This window comes from Camelus ferus, chromosome 7 (assembly GCF_009834535.1).
Source record: "Camelus ferus isolate YT-003-E chromosome 7, BCGSAC_Cfer_1.0, whole genome shotgun sequence".
Classification (NCBI taxonomy): Eukaryota; Metazoa; Chordata; class Mammalia; order Artiodactyla; family Camelidae; genus Camelus; species Camelus ferus.
The window spans coordinates 83,221,696-83,242,113 of NC_045702.1; the positions used below are offsets into that span (position 1 = coordinate 83,221,696).

A 20,418-nucleotide genomic window follows, 5' to 3' on the forward strand; every position below is an offset into this window, starting at 1 on the left:
TTCATGACGTCTGTTGAGTCTTGTCTCATGGCTGGCCAGCAGGTTCTGCCGCTAAGATCCCAGGCCCCCAAGCCCCCCAGCTGGGGCTCTAAACTCTCCAGACCCTCTACCCAACAGAGGTCACCTCCCAGGCCTCCTGGCACCCTGTGACTTCCAAGTCACAGGGCCGGAGTCTGGAGCAGCCGGGAGAGGAACAGATCTGCTCAACAAAGCCAGTGCCCCACAGTTCACTCCCCACAGACCGTCCCTAAAGCACCTGTGCATGCAATCAGATACTAAGCAAACACTCGTCCAAGTTAAACAAACCATTGAATGTGGGAACGTATAAGAAACTCTTCTAGAACACCGAAAAGCAGCAAAGAGCTACCTTTTCCTTCTTGGTGATCTCCATCCTGGCTCTGTCATCCAGCATTTGTACCACAGCCAGCCCGTTGGAGCTGGGACCCCTCAGAGTTCCCCAACAGGCTTCCAAGGCAGAAATATCCCCAGGTTTCTCCCAACCAAGGGTTACGGGCGTCTGGGAGGATACAATCCAGCTTCTGGCTGATTTCTGCCTGGAGGATCAATCACAGAGCTTCCTCCTTTTCATCATTCTCCAGCAAGCCTGCGAGCCTTCTCTTCTGAGCCACAGTCGGGACCCTTCCCCACGCAGGCCTCGTTAGGCCGGGTGTGGCTGGGGCAGGGGCATCGCTGGACTCCACGGCTGGTCAGGACTGGTCAGCTTTCTCTCCGGGCTGTGCTGAGCTGGGACGGCGTGGTGTCTAGACAGATTCAGCAGAAAAGGTCCACTTTTTTTCCTCCTGTGACTGGGGGACAGCTTTTGCGTAATTAAGCTGCAGGCGACTGTGTTTCTGTCACACGCGCCAACCTGCTGCCCTGAGGCTCAGTCATCACCCGTCACATCCAGGTGTGGAGTGGGGAATTCTCCTGCCAGGGCTTTCTGTGCTCCTGCGAGGGCCCATGCTGCCATGGCAACCAGGAGCAGGCCTCTGTGCTCGCACCCTCCGGCCTCCGCAGGGCTGACCATCCTGTCATTAGAGCTGCCATGCAGAAAACTGGGGCTGATGGCAAAAGGCCTCCATCCCCATCACCATAGCGACAGCCCAATCGCCTTATCACCGCAGACTTTGCCACCTGTCAGTTCCCAGGGCAGGGTCATGGGTCTTCCAAATTCATATCCTAAGGAGTGGAGGCCCCCATGAGTCTGGGAACCAGAGGAAGAGGGAGCAGCTGGCTTGGCCACCAGCATTGCCACACGTGCCCAGACCACCCTCAAGCTTTGATCACTGTGTTATGATTGCATAGCCAGGACGACACTTCCCCCTCGAATGGCTTCACCAATTTATAAATCCTCCCACCATTATTAGGAGTTTGACTACATGCTGGCCAACATTTGAGATGATAAATCTTTCTTATTTTTTGCTTATCTGTTATCTCCTCTGTCATATGAGTTGCAAAGTGCTGGACATATTTTTTATTATGTTTATGGTTATTTCTTTTTCTAAGGACGACTTGTTTATATCACTTAACTTTTGTCATTGAAGTGTATTTTGCTTTGCGATTTGTATAAACCATTATTACATTCCACCCATAATATCTATTAATCTTTTGCTTGCTCAGTATGCTATCCCTCCCCCTGTCCATTGCTAAACTTACAGCTTGATCAATAGCATCTTTCATCACACAGAAGTATTTCTTTCTTATGAATCAGTTTTTGCTTTCTTTTTTCTGAAGCTCGTGTTTTGTTAAGAAAAGCATTTCCCACCCAAATTGGAAACATGTTCGTTCACATTTCCTTCTAATAGTTTTTCAGCTTTTAAAAATGTTTAGTGCTTTGACGCTTCTGGAATTTGTGTATGCTGTGAGGCAGTAGTCTAATAGTCGTCGGGTAGGCTAGCCTTTCTCCACTGATTTGTATCCCTGACTGCATCACAGTTCGTTCTCCCTTGTTGTATTTCTCTGTTATAAGAAATGGCTCAGCTTTGGTCACCTTGCAGGTGTCCTCACAGGACCCCTAGGCCAACTTTGGAACCACAGCCAACCTCAGCCTGTCAGAACACTTTGTGATTCTCCAGGAACTGAGGTTGGACACGAAAGAAGCTGCCCTGAGGCCACCTCCCACTCTTCCCCATCTGCCCAGGAGGCAATCAGGAAGGTTTCCTCTAACCTCTGCTTCCGAGATGTGAGGCTTTCTGCCCCTTGCCCCTCAGGGTGTAGCTGCCATCTAGAATGGGCTCCCAGCCCGGGGAGATGCTTTGGGGTGACTCAGGACGCAGGGATCCAGACTCTTTGGTTTGGGAGTCAGCCTTCCTGGTGGGACAAGGATGGGGAGCAGCACCTTTGGGTGATTTCTTTTCTTTTCTTTTCTTTCTTTTCTTTTCTTTTCTTTTCTTTTCTTTTCTCCTTTCTTTTTCTTTTTCTTTTCTTTTTTCTTTTTCTTTTTCTTTTCTTTTCTTTTTTCTTTTCTTTTCTTTTCTTTTCTTTTCTCCTTTCTTTTTCTTTTTCTTTTCTTTTCTTTCTTTTTCTTTTTCTTTTCTTTTCTTTCATTTCTTTTCTTTTCTTTCTTTTTTTTTTTGCTACCTGTGTCAGTAACAGATTGCCTGAATGTAAAAGTGGCTCCTGGTACTCTGCCTGCCTTGGCCTCGGCTCTGCCTGTGAGCTGGACCTCTCTCTGTCCATTTCTGTGGCTACCACACTCTCAGTTGGCATAAGGTTTTGATATCTGGTGGGATAAGCATCTGTTCTTTTTTTTTTCTTTTCCCCACAAAATTTTCTTTACCATAAACCTTTTATCTTTCATATAAATCTTGGAATCTCTCATCCCATTTCAGTAAAATAACGCTGTTGATCATTTCATTGGAAAGGCATTGAATTTGTGGAGTTGAGGGTCTGTTTTAGAGAAGTGGCATTTTGATCATGTCAAGTCTCCTCATTCAGAAATGTGATACGTTGCCCCATTTGTTTCGGTCTTTTTTTATGTCCTTCGGGTGAGTTTTATTTTTTTCTTATAGGTCTTATCCCTTTCTTTCTTTCTTTCTTTCTTTCTTTCTTTCTTTCTTTCTTTTTGATGGAGGTAGTTAATTGGTTTGTTTGTTTGTTTGTTTGTAGAGGAGGTGCTGGGGATTGAACCCAGGACCTCATGCATGTTAGGCATGCACTCTACCACTGAGCTATACCCTCCCCTCTTGGCCTTATGTATTTCTTATTAGATTTATTCCTAAAGAAAGGAAATAGATTTCTTAGGAGAAGGAGAAATTAACATTATAACTATGATTGATTAAAACATTTATGATGCACAAACTACTTGTGCATTCATTCCGTCATTTGATCAGTGTTGGGGCAGTAGGCAGGGGTGGCTTTATTTTCGCCACTTTAAAATGAGCTCACTGAGACTGGGGAGGGGAAGGATTGGGATGCAAAGTCCTGCGATGCTCACCGCCCCGCAAGGACAGGGGCCAAGGCAGTCCTCGTGCAGAGGTCCCAGGTTCTGCTGCACAGCTCTGCTCTCCCTGGCCACAGCTGGCTGGAATGTCACCTAAGCCAAGGGCAGCCACACTGCACCCCGGCCAGAGCCCTGGGGCTGGCCTCACAGGAGACATTTACCCAACAGGGACTACGTGAAACAATGGGTGGCTTTATGGAGGCCACAAAGGGGCAGAATCTCTGAGCGTTCAAGTCTCCCAAAGGAAAGTCCTGCATCTTTCTCCTTGGAGAGAGGCAGAGGGTGGTACATTCCTGGCTGAAGAATTTGGAACAGGTTGGGGAGGGACCCCCCTCAGGACTCCCCTTGCTTCTTTTCCCGCAGCTCCGGGACCTTGTGCTCCAGCCCCTCCCCTGCTAAGCCCCCATCCCTGACCTGCCTCTCCCCAGTTTACACCTGAGCACCTGGTTAGCGTCTCCCATGAGTTACTGTCTTCCTCCCACCCTCTTTGTGCCATTCTAGTGGACGATTTGCCCAGGGGTTCATATAAACAAATGTACTTTATCGTCTATGTTTAACCAGAAGTTGGTATTGATAATGTTTGGGGTGCACTGCCCTTAACCTCTACCAGTCCCATTGTTTCTCCCTAGGTGTCAAACACAAAGTCCTGAGCTTCACTCTGATTGGATGGTCAGCAGATGGCTTGCATTGATTGGCTGAGGCCTGGGTCAGGTGTCCATCCATACACCAATCTCTGCGGCAGTAGGGACAGGTTTGTGCTGGTTGACTCTGACTCAGACTTCCTGGCACCCACATGTGAAGAGGGGTGGGGAGCCTCAGGGGGTGGGCAGGTTCAGAGGGGAAAGAAGGCAAGGGGCTGGAAGGGGGGATGTCAGCAGGGGTGGGGTGGGGAGGGGGCTAAGGGACCAATCATGAGAGCTTTAAAATTCTTTGTCACGATTTTTCTTTTGTGATGCCTCCCATCTTGGGTGGTTTTTTTTTTTCCTTTTCTGCTCTCGGAGGTCTGGAGAACCAAGCTCCTCTTTCATGGTGGCCGTCTCTTCCTACTCTGCAGACTTTTGCCCAGTTTCCATGCAGAGCAGGGCCACAGCAGTCAGGGTGCCCTCCTCAGGTCAGGTCACCGGCCTAAATGCGTCCAGCATGGGCTGTACATCCATCTGTAGACCCTGAGCAGCAGAGGGCTGCCTGGTGGCACAAATACAGCTGCTGGAAGGCCCTGCAGGAGAGGAAGTTCTGAGGGCGCCTGTCCCACTGTTTCAGGAAGCTGCCAGCTGGCTCCCCCTTCCTTGGCTATGATCTCTTCCTGTCCACTGCCTCCAGGTAAACCTTTTCACAGAAAACCCCACCCTCTCCTGCTCTGACATCTCCTGTTCCCTCTCGGCTGGTGGCAGAGCACTGCCTGTACCAGGCTTCCCTGTGACCTGGAGGACCCGGTGGGAGCACGGGACACCTGGGTGAAGGGTGGTGGTAGTTAAGCAGCGTTCCTGGGAGCTGGGTTTCCTGAGTGATGGCAGGAATCCAACTGTGCGTGTTAGACTCAGGGAGATACTGAGAATGTGTAAGGGAGGAAAAATTCTCCTCTGCCCTCTTTGGGTCTTCAGTTGGGCCCAGGAATTAAACTGACATTGACAGGAGAAAAGCATAAAAGTTTTACTTACATTTTTTTACATGTGCTTAGGAGCCTTCACAAGGGAATGAAGATCGAAAGAAGTGACCAGAGAGAAAGCTTTTATATCTTTACAAAATAATACCTTGGTGAAAAATTGACAAGACAGTCTTTATTGTTTCTTGTTTCTGGTTTGTTTGCACAGATTTATCTTGGCCTCCGTTCATCTCTGGTGATAAGAATGTCTTCCTCTTCCTGGTACAGAGAGAGCACCTTTGACCTGGGAGTGTCACCTCCTGCTTTCGGGAATAACAAGGAAGTTCAGAGTGTCCTTCTTGCAGCTGCTGTTTCTCAAATGCCTTTAACTCAAAATGATCGATATGTCGAAGCAGCGGATTTAGGGGGTGACGTTCTGAACTCCTGCAGAGGCCTGACTGCATCAATGGCCCCTTACAAGTCCCCTTTCCTGGGTGGGTCGTGGAGGCTAGAGTTAGACTTACTGTGAAAACAACCCTGCTGCCCTGGCCTTGGCTGAACGACAAGGGGGTATGGGGACTGAGGTGCTGCATGGCTGGGTTCCCCCTGGACTGGGCCTCCTGGGGTGTATCCCTTGGCTGGCTTTTATGCAGCTGCATAGAGGGTTCCGCTGTTGCAACCAAATTGAGTGCCTTTTGTGGGCTGAACAAAGCCTCGAAGGAGGGAGGCTGACTGCCTTGCACAGCGAGGTGAACTGAGGGGACCGGGGCCGTTTGTCACAGGCAGCCTTGCTCCGGTTCTGTCCGCAGAGGGGCTTGCCCTCCAGTGTCCAGCACACGACGGGGAGCCTGGACCCCAGAGAGCTGTGCCTCCCCTGTGTCTGCGGATGCTGCAGACAGAGCCTCAGTGCCCCTTCCATGCAATCTGTTCTATCCCCATAATTTCAGACTCCCAGAACAGCTGCAAGAACAGCACAGTGAACTCCTGGCTACCCTTGATCCTGACTCTAAATCTACCATATTTGCAGAGGGTGCAGGAGGGTATAACTCAATGGTAGAGCGCATGCTTAGCATGCACCAGGTCCTGGGTTCAATCCCCAGTGCCTCCATTAAAAAAATAATTCATAAATAAAACTAATTACTCCCCCTCCCAAAATTTTTTTAAAAATTTAAGAGAATACTATATTTGCTTTACTCTCCATATATATTATAGATAGATCTGAACCCTTTGGGAGCATCTTGCAGACAGGATGTCCCTCTACCCCTGAGTCCTTGCATGTATTTACCTAAAAACAAAGACTTCTCTTATGTAACCACAACACCATGCTCAAAATTAAGAAATTAACACAGACACAATACTATTCTGCAATCTACAGACCGCCCTCAGATTTCAGATTTCAGCCTACTGTCAAATCTCCGCTTCCCACAGCCTGCAGGATGCCTCTAACTTACCACAATCTCTCTTCCTTTTGGTCGTGAATGATAACAACACACATTATCATCATTGTTCTTATTTAGTAACATGTACTATGTCTAGAGCTTGGAATATAATGTCTTATCATTCCCAGCAACATGCGTATGGGAAAGGGCATTCTTCCAGTTTTACAGATGGAAGAGAAAGAGAGACTCAGAGAGGTTAATGGTTTGTTCACATTTGCGGTTTTGTGGTTTGTGGCACTGCTGGGACTGAAGCCAAGTTGGGGGATAGCTGGGGTGAGGAAGTGGAAGGTGGGTCTTGCTTTTCAGGAAGATGGATGAGCGTGGAGAGTTTGTAACCACAGAGGCTGAGCAAGGCTTCCTGGGGTGATGGAGGCTGAGCAAGGCCAGAGAGGAAGGAGGGAGCTGCTAAGAGTGCAGCTGGGCTGTGAGAGAGTGTTTGTCCCACGTTTTGGTGTTGACATGTGCCTTCGACTAGCAATTTCCTTGACCTGCATCTCAGTTTCTAGTCTGTATGGTGTTAGTAATATCTTCGTCTGTTTTTGTGAGGATTAAATAAAGTAGCACATGAAAAGGGCTTAATGTAAGGGAAACTTCAGGACGGCTACTCCTATGTGGCATGTGAATACATTTAAATCTATTCCAACCAAGCACTGTCCTGGTTCCTCCTTTAGTGGCAAAGGGAAAGGGGCTCTGAGCATTTTCTTCAGAAATGGCTCTCACCTTCCCCCTATAGGGCAACTGTGTCAGTGCAGTCAAGATGGAGCTGCACTGACAGCTCCCCCACCATGCAGTCTTCCTGTGACCCAGCCTGGCAGGCAAGTGTGCCCACATCTGTAGGAAGCTGGCCTGGCGTTGGACAAACTCTGTCCTTGAGGTTTAGCACCAAAACGGAGGGGATGTGGAACAGCCCTTTCCACCCTCTGCACTTGGAAATACCCAGGGTTGGTGAGGAAGGTGCTGAGTTAAAGGGCACGTGGTGGGAAATTCCTTTTGCCACAGGAATATTTAGACCAACAGTTCTCTAATCCACTGCTCCCCGGGGTGCATCTGGCAATGTCCAGAGACATTCTGGGGTTGCCAAATGGTGGGTGGGGTGCTCCTAACATGTAGTGGGTACAAAGCCTGAGATGCTACCTACAGTGCACAACAAAGAATTATTCAATCCCAAATATCAATAGTGCCCTGGTTGAGTCATCCTGATTTAGAGTAATGTTTATAGTGATGCTGTTGATTTTTCAAATATGCCATCTTTTCCCCATTATCTCAGATCTGGCTGCTTCTAGCATGACGGTTGTCTAAGCTTACTGCCAACTTCCAAAGACCAAGGTCCTTTTATGCATGTGAGTCCTGCACACGCATGCTGTGTGTGCTTTCTGATTACATACCATTAATTAAACGAGAAGGGCCCAGGAGGTGGTACCCTTAGGGAATTGAGCCTCATTCATCCCCATCCATTGAAAAAGTATTATTTCGGTATCTCAAGTAAAATGAGGTTTACTGACTCACTGTACACCAAGCTGCTCCCTCAGTGTGGAGCTGACCTTCTGCCCCTTTTGAGGTGAAGTGGCTCCGCCACTCTGAGGTCAGCAGTTTGCTCCACAATCAGTGGTTAGTCAGACCACTGACCAAACAAAACAAAATCAGTGGTTAGTTTCACAGGTGGTGGGCAGGCCCAGGACCGTCACCCCCGCAAGCTTGTGCTGACGAGTCCTGTGTGACCAGGGATTTGCTCCAACATGGGTAGGAGGAAGGCGTGGGAAGGGCGTGAAACAAACTGATCATCTGAAAATAAGAAGCATGTCTTCACCTCCCGGCAGGAGCCTCTAAAAGAAAAGGTCCCTGCCCTTCATTCAAAAGGAGATCTGGAGGGGGGAAAAAAAAAAGGATCTGATTTACAAAACACTTTCCGGAAAGGCAGTTAGCCCATAAATCAAAGTCCCTCGTGTAGTAGCACTGGCGTGTGGGTGCTGCTCTGGGACTCACTGCTTGGAGGGAGGACGCCGCCGGGGTACTCAGGGCCGCCCGAGAGGACGCAGGACCGCCAGGAAGAAAGGGAGAGCGACGGCGCGTGGAGGTTAAGGACTGCGGTGGGTGGGACCAGGATGGCCTAAAAACGCGCACGCGCAGCACCCTGCCCCACCCCTCTCTCGTGTTTCCGGCCTCTCCATTCTGCATCCGGGGCACAAAAACCGTCTCCGTTGGGCCTCGGGCGGCGTCCCCAGACCGGAACCGGAAGTGGACCCCGAGCCAGGAGGAGGAAGCCGGCTGCCAACCCGTCAGCAGCCGGCGGCGGTCGCGAGGGGCGGTGCCGCCGTGCTGCCTGCGAGCCGGTCCCGCGGCGGGCGGGTGGCCGGCCCCACGGCGCGGCGCCATGAAGCTGTACAGCCTCAGCGTCCTCTACAAAGGCGACCCCAAGGTGGTGCTGCTCAAAGCCGCGTACGACGTGTCCTCCTTCAGCTTCTTCCAGAGGTCCAGGTGAGCTGGCTCCGGCGGGCGGGGTCCGGGTTGGAGACGGCCCTGGAATCCAGGGAGGTCCGGGGCTCGGCCTCCCGCAGTGGGGCCCGGTGGTGGCCTCTTCCTCGGCCTGCGGACTGTGCCTCTGAGAAATCATCCCCCTTTCGATCGCAGAGAGCCTTGTACCATTCTAGAACATACTTCAGTAATCACTTTTTCCAGATTTCTGTCGTATAAAATTATAAGGAGACTTTGAAAAAGTGCGGACTCCCCAGGTTCACACCCAGACATTCTAAACTAGTGGGTTGAAGCCCAGAAATCTATGTTTTAAACCAGGAACTCCCACTCGGTGGTTCTGACCCAGGAAGCTTAAGAGCCACGTTTATAGTATCTGGTGGGACTTTTCAACAAATCAGTGTAAGAGATACTGGTATACTCTCCCGTTTTGTGGATGGAGTCACTGAGGCCCCAAGAGATAGCAAATCAACCAGGACTCAAACCCAAATTGTATGCTCTTTATGGCTGGGTTCTAGTGGTGCAAAAAGGTTCCACACTGAAGACTGGGAAGGAAGCATGGGATTTATAGGGCTTACCGGCTCTAAACATTTATGAGGTACTTTCATGCAATAGGTGTGTATTAGAAGTACCACAGACCCTTCCAACCTGTTCGTGAGAGGGGTGGGAGTGACTCGGGCACAAAAGGAGAAGGACCCTACAGAGTCAGAGTCTGTGGTCACCCAGCCTCCAAGTTGTGGAATCTGCCATCTGGATCCTGTTGTTACTGCTTCAGTGTGGTTGTTTTGTTCTTGATGAGAGTGGCTTGCTGGTAGCATCTCAAAACATTTCTCTTGTTATTTTGTTGAAACTTTCTGCTTCTTTTGGGTCCTTCTTGGTACTTAGCTTTCTTTACCATGACCTCTGTTCTGTGTCGCTGCTTTTCTGTGATGGAACTTTTGGTACTTGGCTAACTCTGATTCTTTTTCTTTCTTCTTTTTCCCCTGCCTGTGTATACTGAAGATCCTCAGAGATTTCACTGTAGGACTTCCACCTCACTGCTTTGCGATCCCCATATGAGTTTCAGATGACTAACACAACAGCAATACTATAGGGACATCTCTACCAGCGTCTCTTAACACATATTCCAGCTGAGCGCATTTTTTTTCCTCATAAATCCTTCTCGCTTCCATCTAGTCTTACTGCAAAGATTTCCTTATTTTCTCTAAGGGATTATTTGGATTGTGTCACTCTTTCAAGATAATAGTAGCAAATAATACTGTGTGCCAGACATTGTGCCAAGTGCTCATTGAATCATCAGAGCAAATCTTGAGTTTGACAGATGAAGCAAGGTACAGTAAGTACCTTGTCTGAGGTCGCACGTCTCGTAAGTGGCGGACCCCAGCCAGGCAAGTCCACTCCCGAGTCGGGGGCCTTCACACTTCTGTATGGCTCTCAGTGCAGTTTCAGAAGTGTGCAGATCTGCTGGAGCCAACCATGGACTCCATGAGTCAAGACCTTGCTCTGATGGCCCTTTATGTGGCATTTTCAGTCGGAGGCTTCTTATTAACTCTGGTTCCTCCGGCTGGACTGCTGTCACCTGTGACTGTTCCATTCCAGCCACATCTCTTTGTTGGGCCCATGAACCTCCTCTTCCCTTTCAACCTCTTGTGCAAGCCTTTTCCCATCTCATTGTCTTGGCTGAGCTCTTGCCCTCCATTCCTTGCAGAGTGCCCTGGGCTGGTACCATGGGTTTGCCCCAGCTGAGCTGAGGCCATGTTCTCCACCAGAGCCAGCGCTCACTGCGGACGTGTGTCACATTGCAGTGTTCGGCGTGTGGTGCTGCCATGACTGAGTGGGCCTCTGCTGAACAATTTCTGCCACTTGTGTTTTGCCATCACAGTTTTGTCCTGCTTGGAAGTTAGTGGAGTCTTAGGGACAGGAGCTGGCTTCTGCTTCTCCCGTGTCCCGAATCATACTCAGACCAAAATGTTAAATTGACTATAGCCTGTAGAAAATTCCCTGGAAATCTGCAAGTGGGTTGTTTGGGTGAGCTCGGTTGCAAACATGTGATTTGAATGGTTGTGATGATGAATAATTACCCGTATTTGCATTATGTACAGAGGCTTTATTGTTGGTAAGGTGGGGAGGGAAAGGAATGAAACCAAGAAGCAACGTCTCCTTAGTGTATTAGCTCAGAGGTCACTTTCCATTGTGCTGGCGACACGGTGACAGGAACAGGTAATATGTGTTGTGTTTCTTAGTGTTCAGGAATTCATGACCTTCACAAGTCAACTGATCGTGGAACGCTCGGCGAAAGGCAGCAGAGCTTCTGTCAAAGAACAAGGTAAGAGGACCCTCCCCCTCGTGAGTGCCTGCTGGTCCCGCGGCCACACCTCAGGCAGCTGGGAGCTCTGAGCAGGAGCTGTCACCTCCTGATGGAGAGGGCTACCAGTACCCAACTCCTCACTTCTCTCTTCCCTCCTCCTTTTCCTGTTACGCAAAATTCTGTGTGCACTGTTGACGTCTAAGTTGCTTGGTTAAAATCACCCCCGGAAGCTTGGACGCGCTTCAGATTAGGGTCCAACTGTCTTGGAGCAATAAGCAGCCTGTCGTGATCTCCTCCTGGAGTCGCGGATATCTCAGAAAGGGATTTCCGGCCAGCCCTGTTGATATAGTGCTGTATTCTGTGCTCCTTGGATTTTTGCCCAGGAATCTAAAAACTCATTATTTTTTTCCTCTTGACCTTAATTTTTCCTTCTTCATAATTCAGGTTTCCTGGAAGAATTTTTACGTGCTTATTTTAGAGGCACTTGGTTAGCTGTGTCACCTCTGAATCCTTTCAAAGTGATGAAAATTAACCCCATAGATTGTGACTGTTTTGCAAAAGTACCTTTTCATAATCAGATGACTTCAGCACAGTCATACTTGAGACCCCAGCCAGGAGCGGCGAGCTTTTTTTTTTCTGGATGGGCCTTGTCGCTTCCTGCCTTCCCTGCCCTGTCCCCACAGGGCCCACCACAGAATGGAGCAGGCTAGGTTGCCGTGATAAGGAAACCTGAGGCCCCGCAAGGTGACTTCCTGAGTTGGGCCCCATCTTAACAGGGTTTTTAAAGGAAGTGGAGGCCACTTGGCTCGTCCAGGGTTCCGTCAGTTTGGGAACAGCGGAACCTCAGAGGCCACAGCTTCCCAAGGCACAGCCGAGCCTGATCTGGAGCTCAAGGATGGAACTTGGACGTGGCCCCGGGGTCGTGTTGCCTGGGATGTTTCTGCACCTTTGGTGCACCTGGCCATGCACGCTGGGCCTCAGAGCCGCTCCTCGTCCTGAAGCAGGTGTTGGGCCCCGCCGATGGCAGAGCTCCTGCAGGCACTGTCCTGCGTGCAGGGCCACTTCCCTGCCCCCTCTGAAGGCCCAGCACTGGTTAACACTTGCACTGATTTGGGAAGTGAGAAGTCTAAAGTCCTCGTGTCACCCCTCATGTGTCTCCTTAGAATATCTGTGCCATGTCTACGTGAGAAACGACAGTCTCGCAGGAGTGGTTGTTGCTGACAATGAGTATCCATCCCGCGTGGCTTTCTCCTTGCTGGAAAAGGTGAGTTTGCAGTTTGGCTGGGCGAGTGTGGACAGGGGCTGGGAGTGACTGTAGTGCCCCAGGAATTAAAAGGGATGAAACAGTGTGTCCGAAGTCAACCTGTTTTCACCTTTTTTCCTCGCCCTAAACCAAGAGGCAGTCTGGGAGCCTTCCCAGTTTCCCTCCCTGGCGCTCATCTCTGGCTTTCATCCCCCTAGTGTCCCTGGTGCCACCCCGACTCTCCTTGTCTGCCCCAAGTCACAGACTCTCTCCTGGACTGGAGCCCTCGGGTCAGCTCTGGCTGTACTTTCGTCCCCACCCCCACCCTGTGTCACGCCTCTGGCCGGTTCTTTTCCTGCCTCTGCCCTTGACAGTCATGACTTTCAGTTCCTTCTGAGCCACACTGGGCTCCACACTCTGCCCCGTGTTCCACCGCCCCCCTCCACTGGCCATCCCTGCACACACCAGACTCCTCCGCACCCCTGTGCTTCTGCTCACGGAGTCCCCCTGCTGGCCCGTCCTGCAGTTACAGTCGCTCCTCTCCCCAGTGTGAGGAGGGCGCGGGCCTCCGCCTTCTTCAGCGTCTTTGTGTGGTGCTAATGATAAACTCCTCAAAGACACTGGCCTCACATCCCCCATAGCACTCATGTGCTTATAAGCACGTGAAATCTGGTGGGTGCTTAAATCCAAAGGACCTAATTACCTTTTTGAAGAATTGTTTTGGAAAATTTAGAAGGCTAGGTATCCTTTTTCCTGGAAGTTCATCACCTGATAAATGTGGAAGTCTGTAATTTAAAATTCTAATACTCTTATCATTCACCAGATGAGGTTCATATCAGGCTGGGCACGCTTGCTTTTTAATTCCCATAGTACTTACAAAGGAGGAACATGGACCTAGATTTTCCCTCTTGCCATTAGCCAGCCTCCTCCCCCGTCCTCCCTGGGATCTGGAGGCCTGAGAGCCTCTTCTGGATGAGCCCAAGGGGGAACGTTGTTGAGCTCCCCTCTCTTGCAGGTACTAGACGACTTCTCCAAGCAGGTCGACAGGATAGACTGGCCAGTTGGATCCCCTGCTACCATCGAGTACACAGGCCTGGACGCTCACCTCAGTAGATACCAGGTAGGGTGCGAAGACTGGCCCAGGCCGTGTGCAGCGGGAGAGCCAGCGGTCCTGATGGTTGTGGCTCTGGGCAACAGCCTTGAGGTTGAACGTCCCTTTGAAAATCGCAGGGATCCACATTGAGACCTGGAATCTGAGCGCCCAGGCAGGCTTTTGCTTCTCTGTCATGTGTTTAAACAGCCTGTGGTGTTTAAATTCTGAAAGTGTGTCTGGCTCACTTGGTTTTGAGCCCTGTTTCCAGGAAGCTGCTCCCATCCTGGCATTGTTTTTATTTTTGATTCTTTCCTAGAACCCCCGAGAAGCTGACCCCATGACCAAGGTGCAGGCTGAGCTAGATGAGACCAAAATCATCCTGGTAAGTAAGAAAGTGGGAGAGCAAGTCTGAAAACAGAGGGGCAGACAGATTTGCCAGCACTCAGGCACACACAGCCTGAACTGAATTGTAATTGAAGCGCTTTTTGGAAAGTGGTGACTGCCCCCCTCTCCCCATGCGTCAGAGGCCTCAAAGCCAGGCTCACTCAGGCAGCCCCAGTCTGTCCCTCCGGCCCCCGTCCCGGTTAATGGCAGCCACTGTCTGAGGTGGGAACCAGTGCGGCCCTCATTCCCCGTTCTGGCTCCCTGTCTGGGCAGTTGCCAGGTTCCAGGGGTCTGAGTTCTGATGTTCTGCCTCCCCGCCCGGTGCCTGCTTGACTCACAGCCCGGCAGGTGCCTCTCTTCCAGGGTCTTGGTCTCACCCACTCTGACTAAATACAGGCCCAGAGTTGTCAGATAGGCCTGTTTTAGAGGAGCGGGATCCCTACGTTTTTACCTGAAATCCCTGGTTTGTAATTGCTGCTTCGGTTTTTTTTTTTTAATTGAAGTATAGTCAGTTACAGTGTGTCCATTTCTGGTGCACAGCGCGATGTTTCAGTCATGCATATACATACATATGTTTGTTTTCATATATTTTCACTATAGGTTACTACAAAATCCTGAATATAGTTCCCTGTGCCGTACAGAAGAAGTTGTGTATCTGTTTTGTATATAGTAGTTAATATTTGCAAATCTCGAATTTTTTTTTTAAACTGTGAGCTACTTTTGGCAGTCAGGCAGTCTAGGGTTTGGTCCCTGTGGCCTCTGCCTCTGCCCGGCCTCCTGGCTTCCCCCTACCTCCAGTCTGCCCACCAGACAGCAGCTGTTGATCTGTCAGTCTTCTCCTTGGAGCCACTCTCACATCAGCTCCAGGATAAAGTGCAGACTCCCTGACAAGGCCTCATGACCCCGTGCCCCTTCGCACCCTTTCCTGCCTGGCTCCCACGCAGGCGCCCCACGCTCAGGCCTCCCGAGCACTTGGAGGATGTGCCGGGCCCTTTCTGAATGTCACTGCTTTGTCACTACATGTTTACGTGAATCCCTGACGCATGGGGAGCTCCCAGGACTGGAAGCTTGTCCTTCTGTTTACAGCCCTGCTCACAGAACAACGCCTGGCTTGGGGTTAGGGCTTAAAAACCAATGCCCAGCAATTAGTGGACACTGAAGTGGGTGGACATTAAGCCCAGAAAAACCCTGCCCTGAATATAAAACTCCTACCAACCGTGGCTCCACTTCCTTGCACGTCAGCATCTCCTGGGGTTGGACTCGGGTCTGGGCCGGGACCCAGGCAGCTGCGTCCTATGAAGAGCACTTCCAGGGCTCCAAGCCTGCCTTCTGAACCATGCTTCCAGTAGTGTTTGGGGGCTTTGGAACAAAAGTTAGATGTGAAAGTTTTCAGGCATCTCTCTGTCTTTCCTAGTGTGTTTCTCCACATTTTCTAATAAGCTTTGGGCAGCCCAGAGCCAGGGACCCCCACTCTCTGTCTTTCCTTCTCTCCCCACTGCAGAGAGCAGATCGGTCCTGGTCACCCAGTCCCAGTCTGGCTGCAGTGGTAAAATCTGGATTACTGGTCGTGCTTCCTTTTAGCCCATTTGCACCTTAATCCAGTTAACGTTTTATGGTGGGAACCTGAGCTGCGCAGCTGTGTGTAGTGATAAAGGACACTTTTGCTCCTTCCTCATTCTGTGTCATCTCACCTGTGCATACCCAGCTTCATGCCACTTGCTCTGAAGGGGCCTCTGAGGGCTTGCGGCGCTGTGGCAGTGGCCGTCTGGGGTGGAAACGAGCTGGCCACTTCCTGATGGCCCTGGCAGCGGGGCTGGGAGCTCTGCTGGGGGCCTCCATCCCTTCACCCGTTCGGGAAGGGGTCTGTCTACATTCCTAAGTGCTGAGATGCTCTCACAGAGTTGTTAGTAATGGCTCTTAAACACAGTTGCCTCGGAGGGAGGCAGGAAGCAGTCTGCCCGGTAGGCGTGTGTGTGCATAAACACAGGTGTCATAAGTACCACTCATCCCCTCGTAGAGTGTGGTTATCTAAGCCTGTGCTGCAGAGGGTTTTTGGGGAAGTGCTCTATGTCCCAGTCAGGACCTAGATTCTCCAGGGAGGTCACTAGGTCCTGTTTCCTCCATGGGTCTGGGAACGCTGTGTCTGGATGCTCGTGGGGCGGGGGGGGAGCCCAAAGGAGGTGCTTTCCTATGACTGAACTTCATGGGCGGGGGGGGGGGGCTGGTGTCAACTCACTTTGTGAACCGAGCAGAGCGTTCTTTTCTGTTTTTCCTTCTGTCCAGCACAACACCATGGAGTCTTTATTAGAACGAGGCGAGAAGCTAGATGATCTGGTGTCCAAATCTGAAGTGCTGGGAATTCAGTCTAAAGCCTTTTATAAGACGGTGAGTACGGCCCGGCCGCTCCCAGGCACCCCTTCCGCGAGCAGTGGCCGAGCACTCCCACTAAATGAGCCTTCCTCGGGATGCTCAGTGACGAGCGGTGACGGCCGAGGGGGGTTACAGAGGCCTTGCTCCCCGCTGCGTGCGGGCCGCTCCCCAGGGAGGGCAGGCGGTGGAGTCGGGTTCTGTCCCGGGGGCTCACCCTCGTCCTCGTCCCTGCTGTCTGCAGAGCAGGTACACAGCCTTCCCAGAGAGGTTCTCACACTCCCAGATGGAGTATTTCACTGAACAGTGGGCGCTGCCGCGTGTACCAGGTCCATCCACACGCGTTTGCTTTCAGGTGTGCCTTGGCGGGAGCTGGCCAGTGGGGTTGGGGTGTCTGTGAACAGGAAGCGAGAGGGAAGGTAACGAGCCACCCAAACCAAGTGGGGACCTTTCTGAAGACATGCTCAGCAAAAAACACTCTCCGCGGGGCCAGATGGCGTCGCGGGGAGACAGGGCTGCAGGCAGAGGAGGAGAGTCAGCTGACTTGACTTTCATTATTGGTTTCTCTGTACTTGGCTTAACGGTGGGAGGCTGGCTTCCCCACTGACAGCATTAGGGGCGGACAAAATGACCTTGGGGCTGTGGGCTGCTTCTGGACAGCTTCCCTCCAGGCGTTGAGGACGGGCCAGTTACTTCTCTCTGTCCTTGGTGGTTCCAGGGCCTCTGTCCGACTCAGTGGTCTGGTTCCCAGGGCCCCCGCTTAAGCCGCCTGATCCCTGAGGGGGTCGCGGTGCCGTGCGTGCCGAGGTCCTCCTCTTCAGCTCCCCTTTGTCTCTTTTTCAAGGCCCGGAAGCAAAACTCGTGCTGTGCAATCATGTGATGGCAGCCGGCGGAAGCCCCTGCGCTGGAGCGTCACCGTCATTCACGTCAGCAGTGCAGCCCCCAGGAAGCGGAGCTGCCGGGGGACGACCCGGATGGGGACAGACGCTCAATTTTCACCTTGGAGCTCCAGGGAGGAGCCTGAAGGGTGGTGGAAGGGACCTGGGGGTGGGGAACGTTCAAATTCACATGTCTAGTAATTTTTGAAAAGATGATCTGAGGCCCCCAAAGGTGTACAAAAGGCCCCCATAAAGCTCAGTGACTCCAGTAGCTGGTGCAGGGCTCGTTTCTAACCCCCTGAGAAGGACGCAGGCCCCTGACGTGGTGCCCCCGGGGGGTCAGAGCCGGCCCTTTATCTTCAGTACGCCTTTGGGTTTTACTTGTCCATTAACTGTATTAACACTGCAGTGGCGGGGGAGGGTGGGTGCTGATCACAGAGCTGGGGCGGGAAAGCTGGGACTTGGTTCTCTTGGGGAAAAGCCGCTGCGGGGGGCGGGGGGTGGTGTGCGCACGCACAGTGGAAGGAGACAGTCACCCGGCTTCACAGACGCTGAGACCTGGTTTGCATTTCGGCTGAGGTTGACTTCTGCAGTGCCCATCCGCCAAGTGCCACTAAGAAGCCTTGAAGTAGGGGAGGGGGCGCCTGCCCTGACTCGCGGTTTGGCTTTGAGCTCTTGGATCACAGCAGCACGTGCTGTAGTCTCTCACGAACGGTTTTCACTGGCCTCTCTGGTGACAGGACTGTCTGGACAACCGCCAGGGACCTTCATGTCTTAGCAAGTGGCCTTTCCTGTGGCCACCATCCCTGGGGGCCAGGAGAAGGTGCCAGCCAGCCCAGGGGTTCGCCACAACCCACCTGTGGACTGAGCCAGCCTCGACCCCCCAGCAGAAGCATTGCTGGGCCCCCGAGCAGTGCAAGGCCGGCAGCCCTGGGGCCCAGCCGTGGAGGCAGGCACGTTAGAGCCACCCAGACGATGGCCTGGGAGGTTCTGGGCCAACCTGGTCCCTCAGGCCCCGCTGCCATGTTCGAACTGCATCGTGGCCTGCAGTGCTTCCTGAGGACACAAGCTCAAGATGTGCCCTTGGAGCCCAGTCCCCATGGAAGGCCCTGCTGGGGTGGTGCCAACCAGTGTGGGCTCGTCCTTGGCTGTCCTTCTCTGAGCGCCCTGTCCTTGCCTTACCGGGGAGGTCCCGCTGCCTTGATAGGGAGTGCCAGTGGCCCTGAATTCCCTTGCTTGGGTCAGGTGGGAACCACATGGCTTCCAAGGACCTCATCCCTAAGAGGTTAGCCTGCCGACTGCCCTTCTTTGGGCACTGTCCCAGCCAGAGGACCTCGGCCTACCCCTAAGGTAGCCTGCCCACATGACTTCATTATGCCATGGACGTCCCTGGAAACTGCAGCCCTGGCCTGTTCGCTGGTGTCTGATGTGGCCATGACTTCCCCTTAGGAAGGGTTGGATATTGTCTGACTTCCCTCGCACTGGGAAGGGACTGGGGGTGGAGGGTGTGGATTTGGGGGAGGAGGGCGGCAAGGGTGGGTGGGACTGGCCCAGACCCCGTGTCCAGCATTTGTCCAGCATTTCCCCAGCTCCTGTTGTTCTAATGTTAAATCATCTGGCAAAGAGTGTATTTTAATAACCGTCACCTAACTTCTCTGTGTTCAGTCTGTGAAGTTCCTGTCTGGATAAAATTGTCTTTTGAAATTCCAAAATCGTCCTGTGCTTTGTTTGAGCCACAGGGACCCCTTCCCTCGGGGGCCCTGCGCCTCCGAGCTGTGCACCTGCAGGGTGTGGGGACCACCAAGATCCGGGCAGTTCCTGTCCGAGGGAGGCAGCGTGTACCTTGGCCCTCCCGTCCCCCCCACTCCCATGTGCGCCAGGCCAGAGCTGTGACCTCCTCTCAGGTCTTCCTAGCAGGAGCCCGGTGACAGAGCCCCAGAGTAGAAAGAAACCCTGCCGTCTGAATCCTGTGACCCAGTCGTCACTACAGCCAGGAAGCCCACCCAGAAAGCTACCTCACAGCCGCAGAGCCGGGGCCACACAGGTGGAAGCTGGGGCAGCGTCCTGTGCTCCTCGGATCCTTGCAGGCCAGGGAGGCTGAGTCTGGTCCTAGTTCAGGAAACGAGCCTGGCGGCTGGTCACTGGAGGGTCTGCAAACACCGCTCAGCCTGTTTCATTGCCGCCTGGGACCTTGTTTTCAGCCTTAACCATGGCCCTTGGCATCCGAAGCAGTGTGGGATTTCTGGCTTTTCCTGCTCAGAGGACCGCCCAGGGCAAGGGGTCCACTGAGGGCCCAGGGAGCTTTGCCCAAAGCAGGTGCTGTTTAAAAGAGACAATGGGAAGTCCCCCTCCCTGACCTCTGCCTGCCGTGCCTGGCCTTGCTGGGGGTTTTGCGAGCGCTGGCCCACTTCGGGGTTCAGGATCCACAGTAGGGGCAGGGCAGGGCGGTGGCAGGGTGCCCAGAGGGAGGCTTGGCCTGGAAAGGCTCCTCCGATTACAGCTGATAGATGAGTGAAGCTCTAGATACCGCGGCGGCGACAGTCTCTCCACTTGCGGGCTCTGTCCTAGATTCTCTGCGCTGGCCTGGCTCTCAGATCCGCTGCAGTGTTCCCCAACACAGCCCTCCCTCCTGCCCGCACACCTGAGAGCCCCTGCCAGGTGACCCCGCAAGAAGCTGGTGTCGAGGGCCTCCTGGCCCATCTGAAAGTGTCTGCAACCAGATTCTGAGGCTGGAGGCCAAGGCTGTCCCACCCTAGTGGACAGGACCGAGCAGGCCCCAGGCCACACCCATCTCACCAGAAGTCACTTGGACCCACAGAGTGGGTGTGTTTGGTGTATAGGATTATTTTGAAGCCCATATTTCTGTCCTAAGCAAGCCCAAGGTGTAAGGTACAGACAGGCAGCAGGAGGACCTGGGGACCAGGTGCGGAGGGGAGGACGCCCGTCTCCACATGTGGGTGCCTCTGGGGTACAGGCAGGGCTGCCCAGGGCCTGCCCGGGAGGGAGAAGGCCCAGAGGCCTGTGGAAGGGCCAGCAGAGCACAGGCAGGCCACGGCAGCTCTCACCTGGCTGGGCCTCGGTGTGCGTGGCATGAGGGCAGGTGTCCGAAGAGCCAGGCAGCCATGCATCTTGCGCTCAGGCCGCTCTGTGGTCATGCGGCCATATGGTCAGGTGGTCAAACAGCCATGGGGCCAGGCGGCCAGGCTGCTATGT

At 52.6% G+C, this 20,418-nt stretch overlaps 2 protein-coding genes and 1 non-coding gene across 4 annotated transcripts in view; 1 reads left to right on the forward strand and 2 right to left on the reverse strand.

Annotated features, from left to right (window-relative positions):
• The window catches only part of GCK (glucokinase), a 43,241-nt gene extending 41,666 nt beyond the window's left edge, over window positions 1–1,575 (reverse strand). The window contains 1 exon segment of the mRNA XM_032484304.1: window positions 368–1,575. Coding sequence (XP_032340195.1) covers window positions 368–412 — 45 coding nt within the window. The 5' untranslated portion in view covers window positions 413–1,575.
• A 1,533-nt stretch (window positions 1,576–3,108) lies between these two features.
• On the reverse strand, window positions 3,109–3,180 carry TRNAV-AAC. Its single transcript has one exon. It is a non-coding gene; the product is annotated as a tRNA-Val (tRNA).
• Window positions 3,181–8,581: 5,401 nt separating this feature from the next.
• Window positions 8,582–18,913, forward strand: YKT6 (YKT6 v-SNARE homolog). 2 transcript variants are annotated; one of them, XM_032484305.1, is made up of 8 exons: window positions 8,678–8,938; window positions 11,176–11,258; window positions 12,404–12,504; window positions 13,499–13,603; window positions 13,893–13,958; window positions 16,244–16,345; window positions 16,572–16,682; window positions 17,172–18,913. In XM_032484305.1, exons 1-8 carry the CDS (start codon window positions 8,835–8,837, stop codon window positions 17,205–17,207), a joined length of 708 nt encoding a protein of 235 aa, XP_032340196.1. In that variant the 5' UTR covers window positions 8,678–8,834; the 3' UTR covers window positions 17,208–18,913. The 2 variants fall into 2 exon arrangements, with proteins under 2 accessions (XP_006175196.1, XP_032340196.1); XM_006175134.2 differs by lacking the exon at window positions 16,572–16,682 and having other exon boundaries at window positions 8,582–8,938.
• The last annotated feature ends 1,505 nt before the right edge of the window (window positions 18,914–20,418 follow it).

Bases quoted from the DNA above. Each gene is read 5' to 3' on its own strand.
- YKT6 (XM_032484305.1), top strand. From the start codon at position 8,835: ATGAAGCTGTACAGCCTCAGCGTCCTCTACAAAGGCGACCCCAAGGTG. The intron at 8,939-11,175 runs GTGAGCTGGCTC...TGTGTTTCTTAG, and splicing joins AGCTTCTTCCAGAGGTCCAG to TGTTCAGGAATTCATGACCT. The intron at 11,259-12,403 runs GTAAGAGGACCC...GTGTCTCCTTAG, and splicing joins AGCTTCTGTCAAAGAACAAG to AATATCTGTGCCATGTCTAC.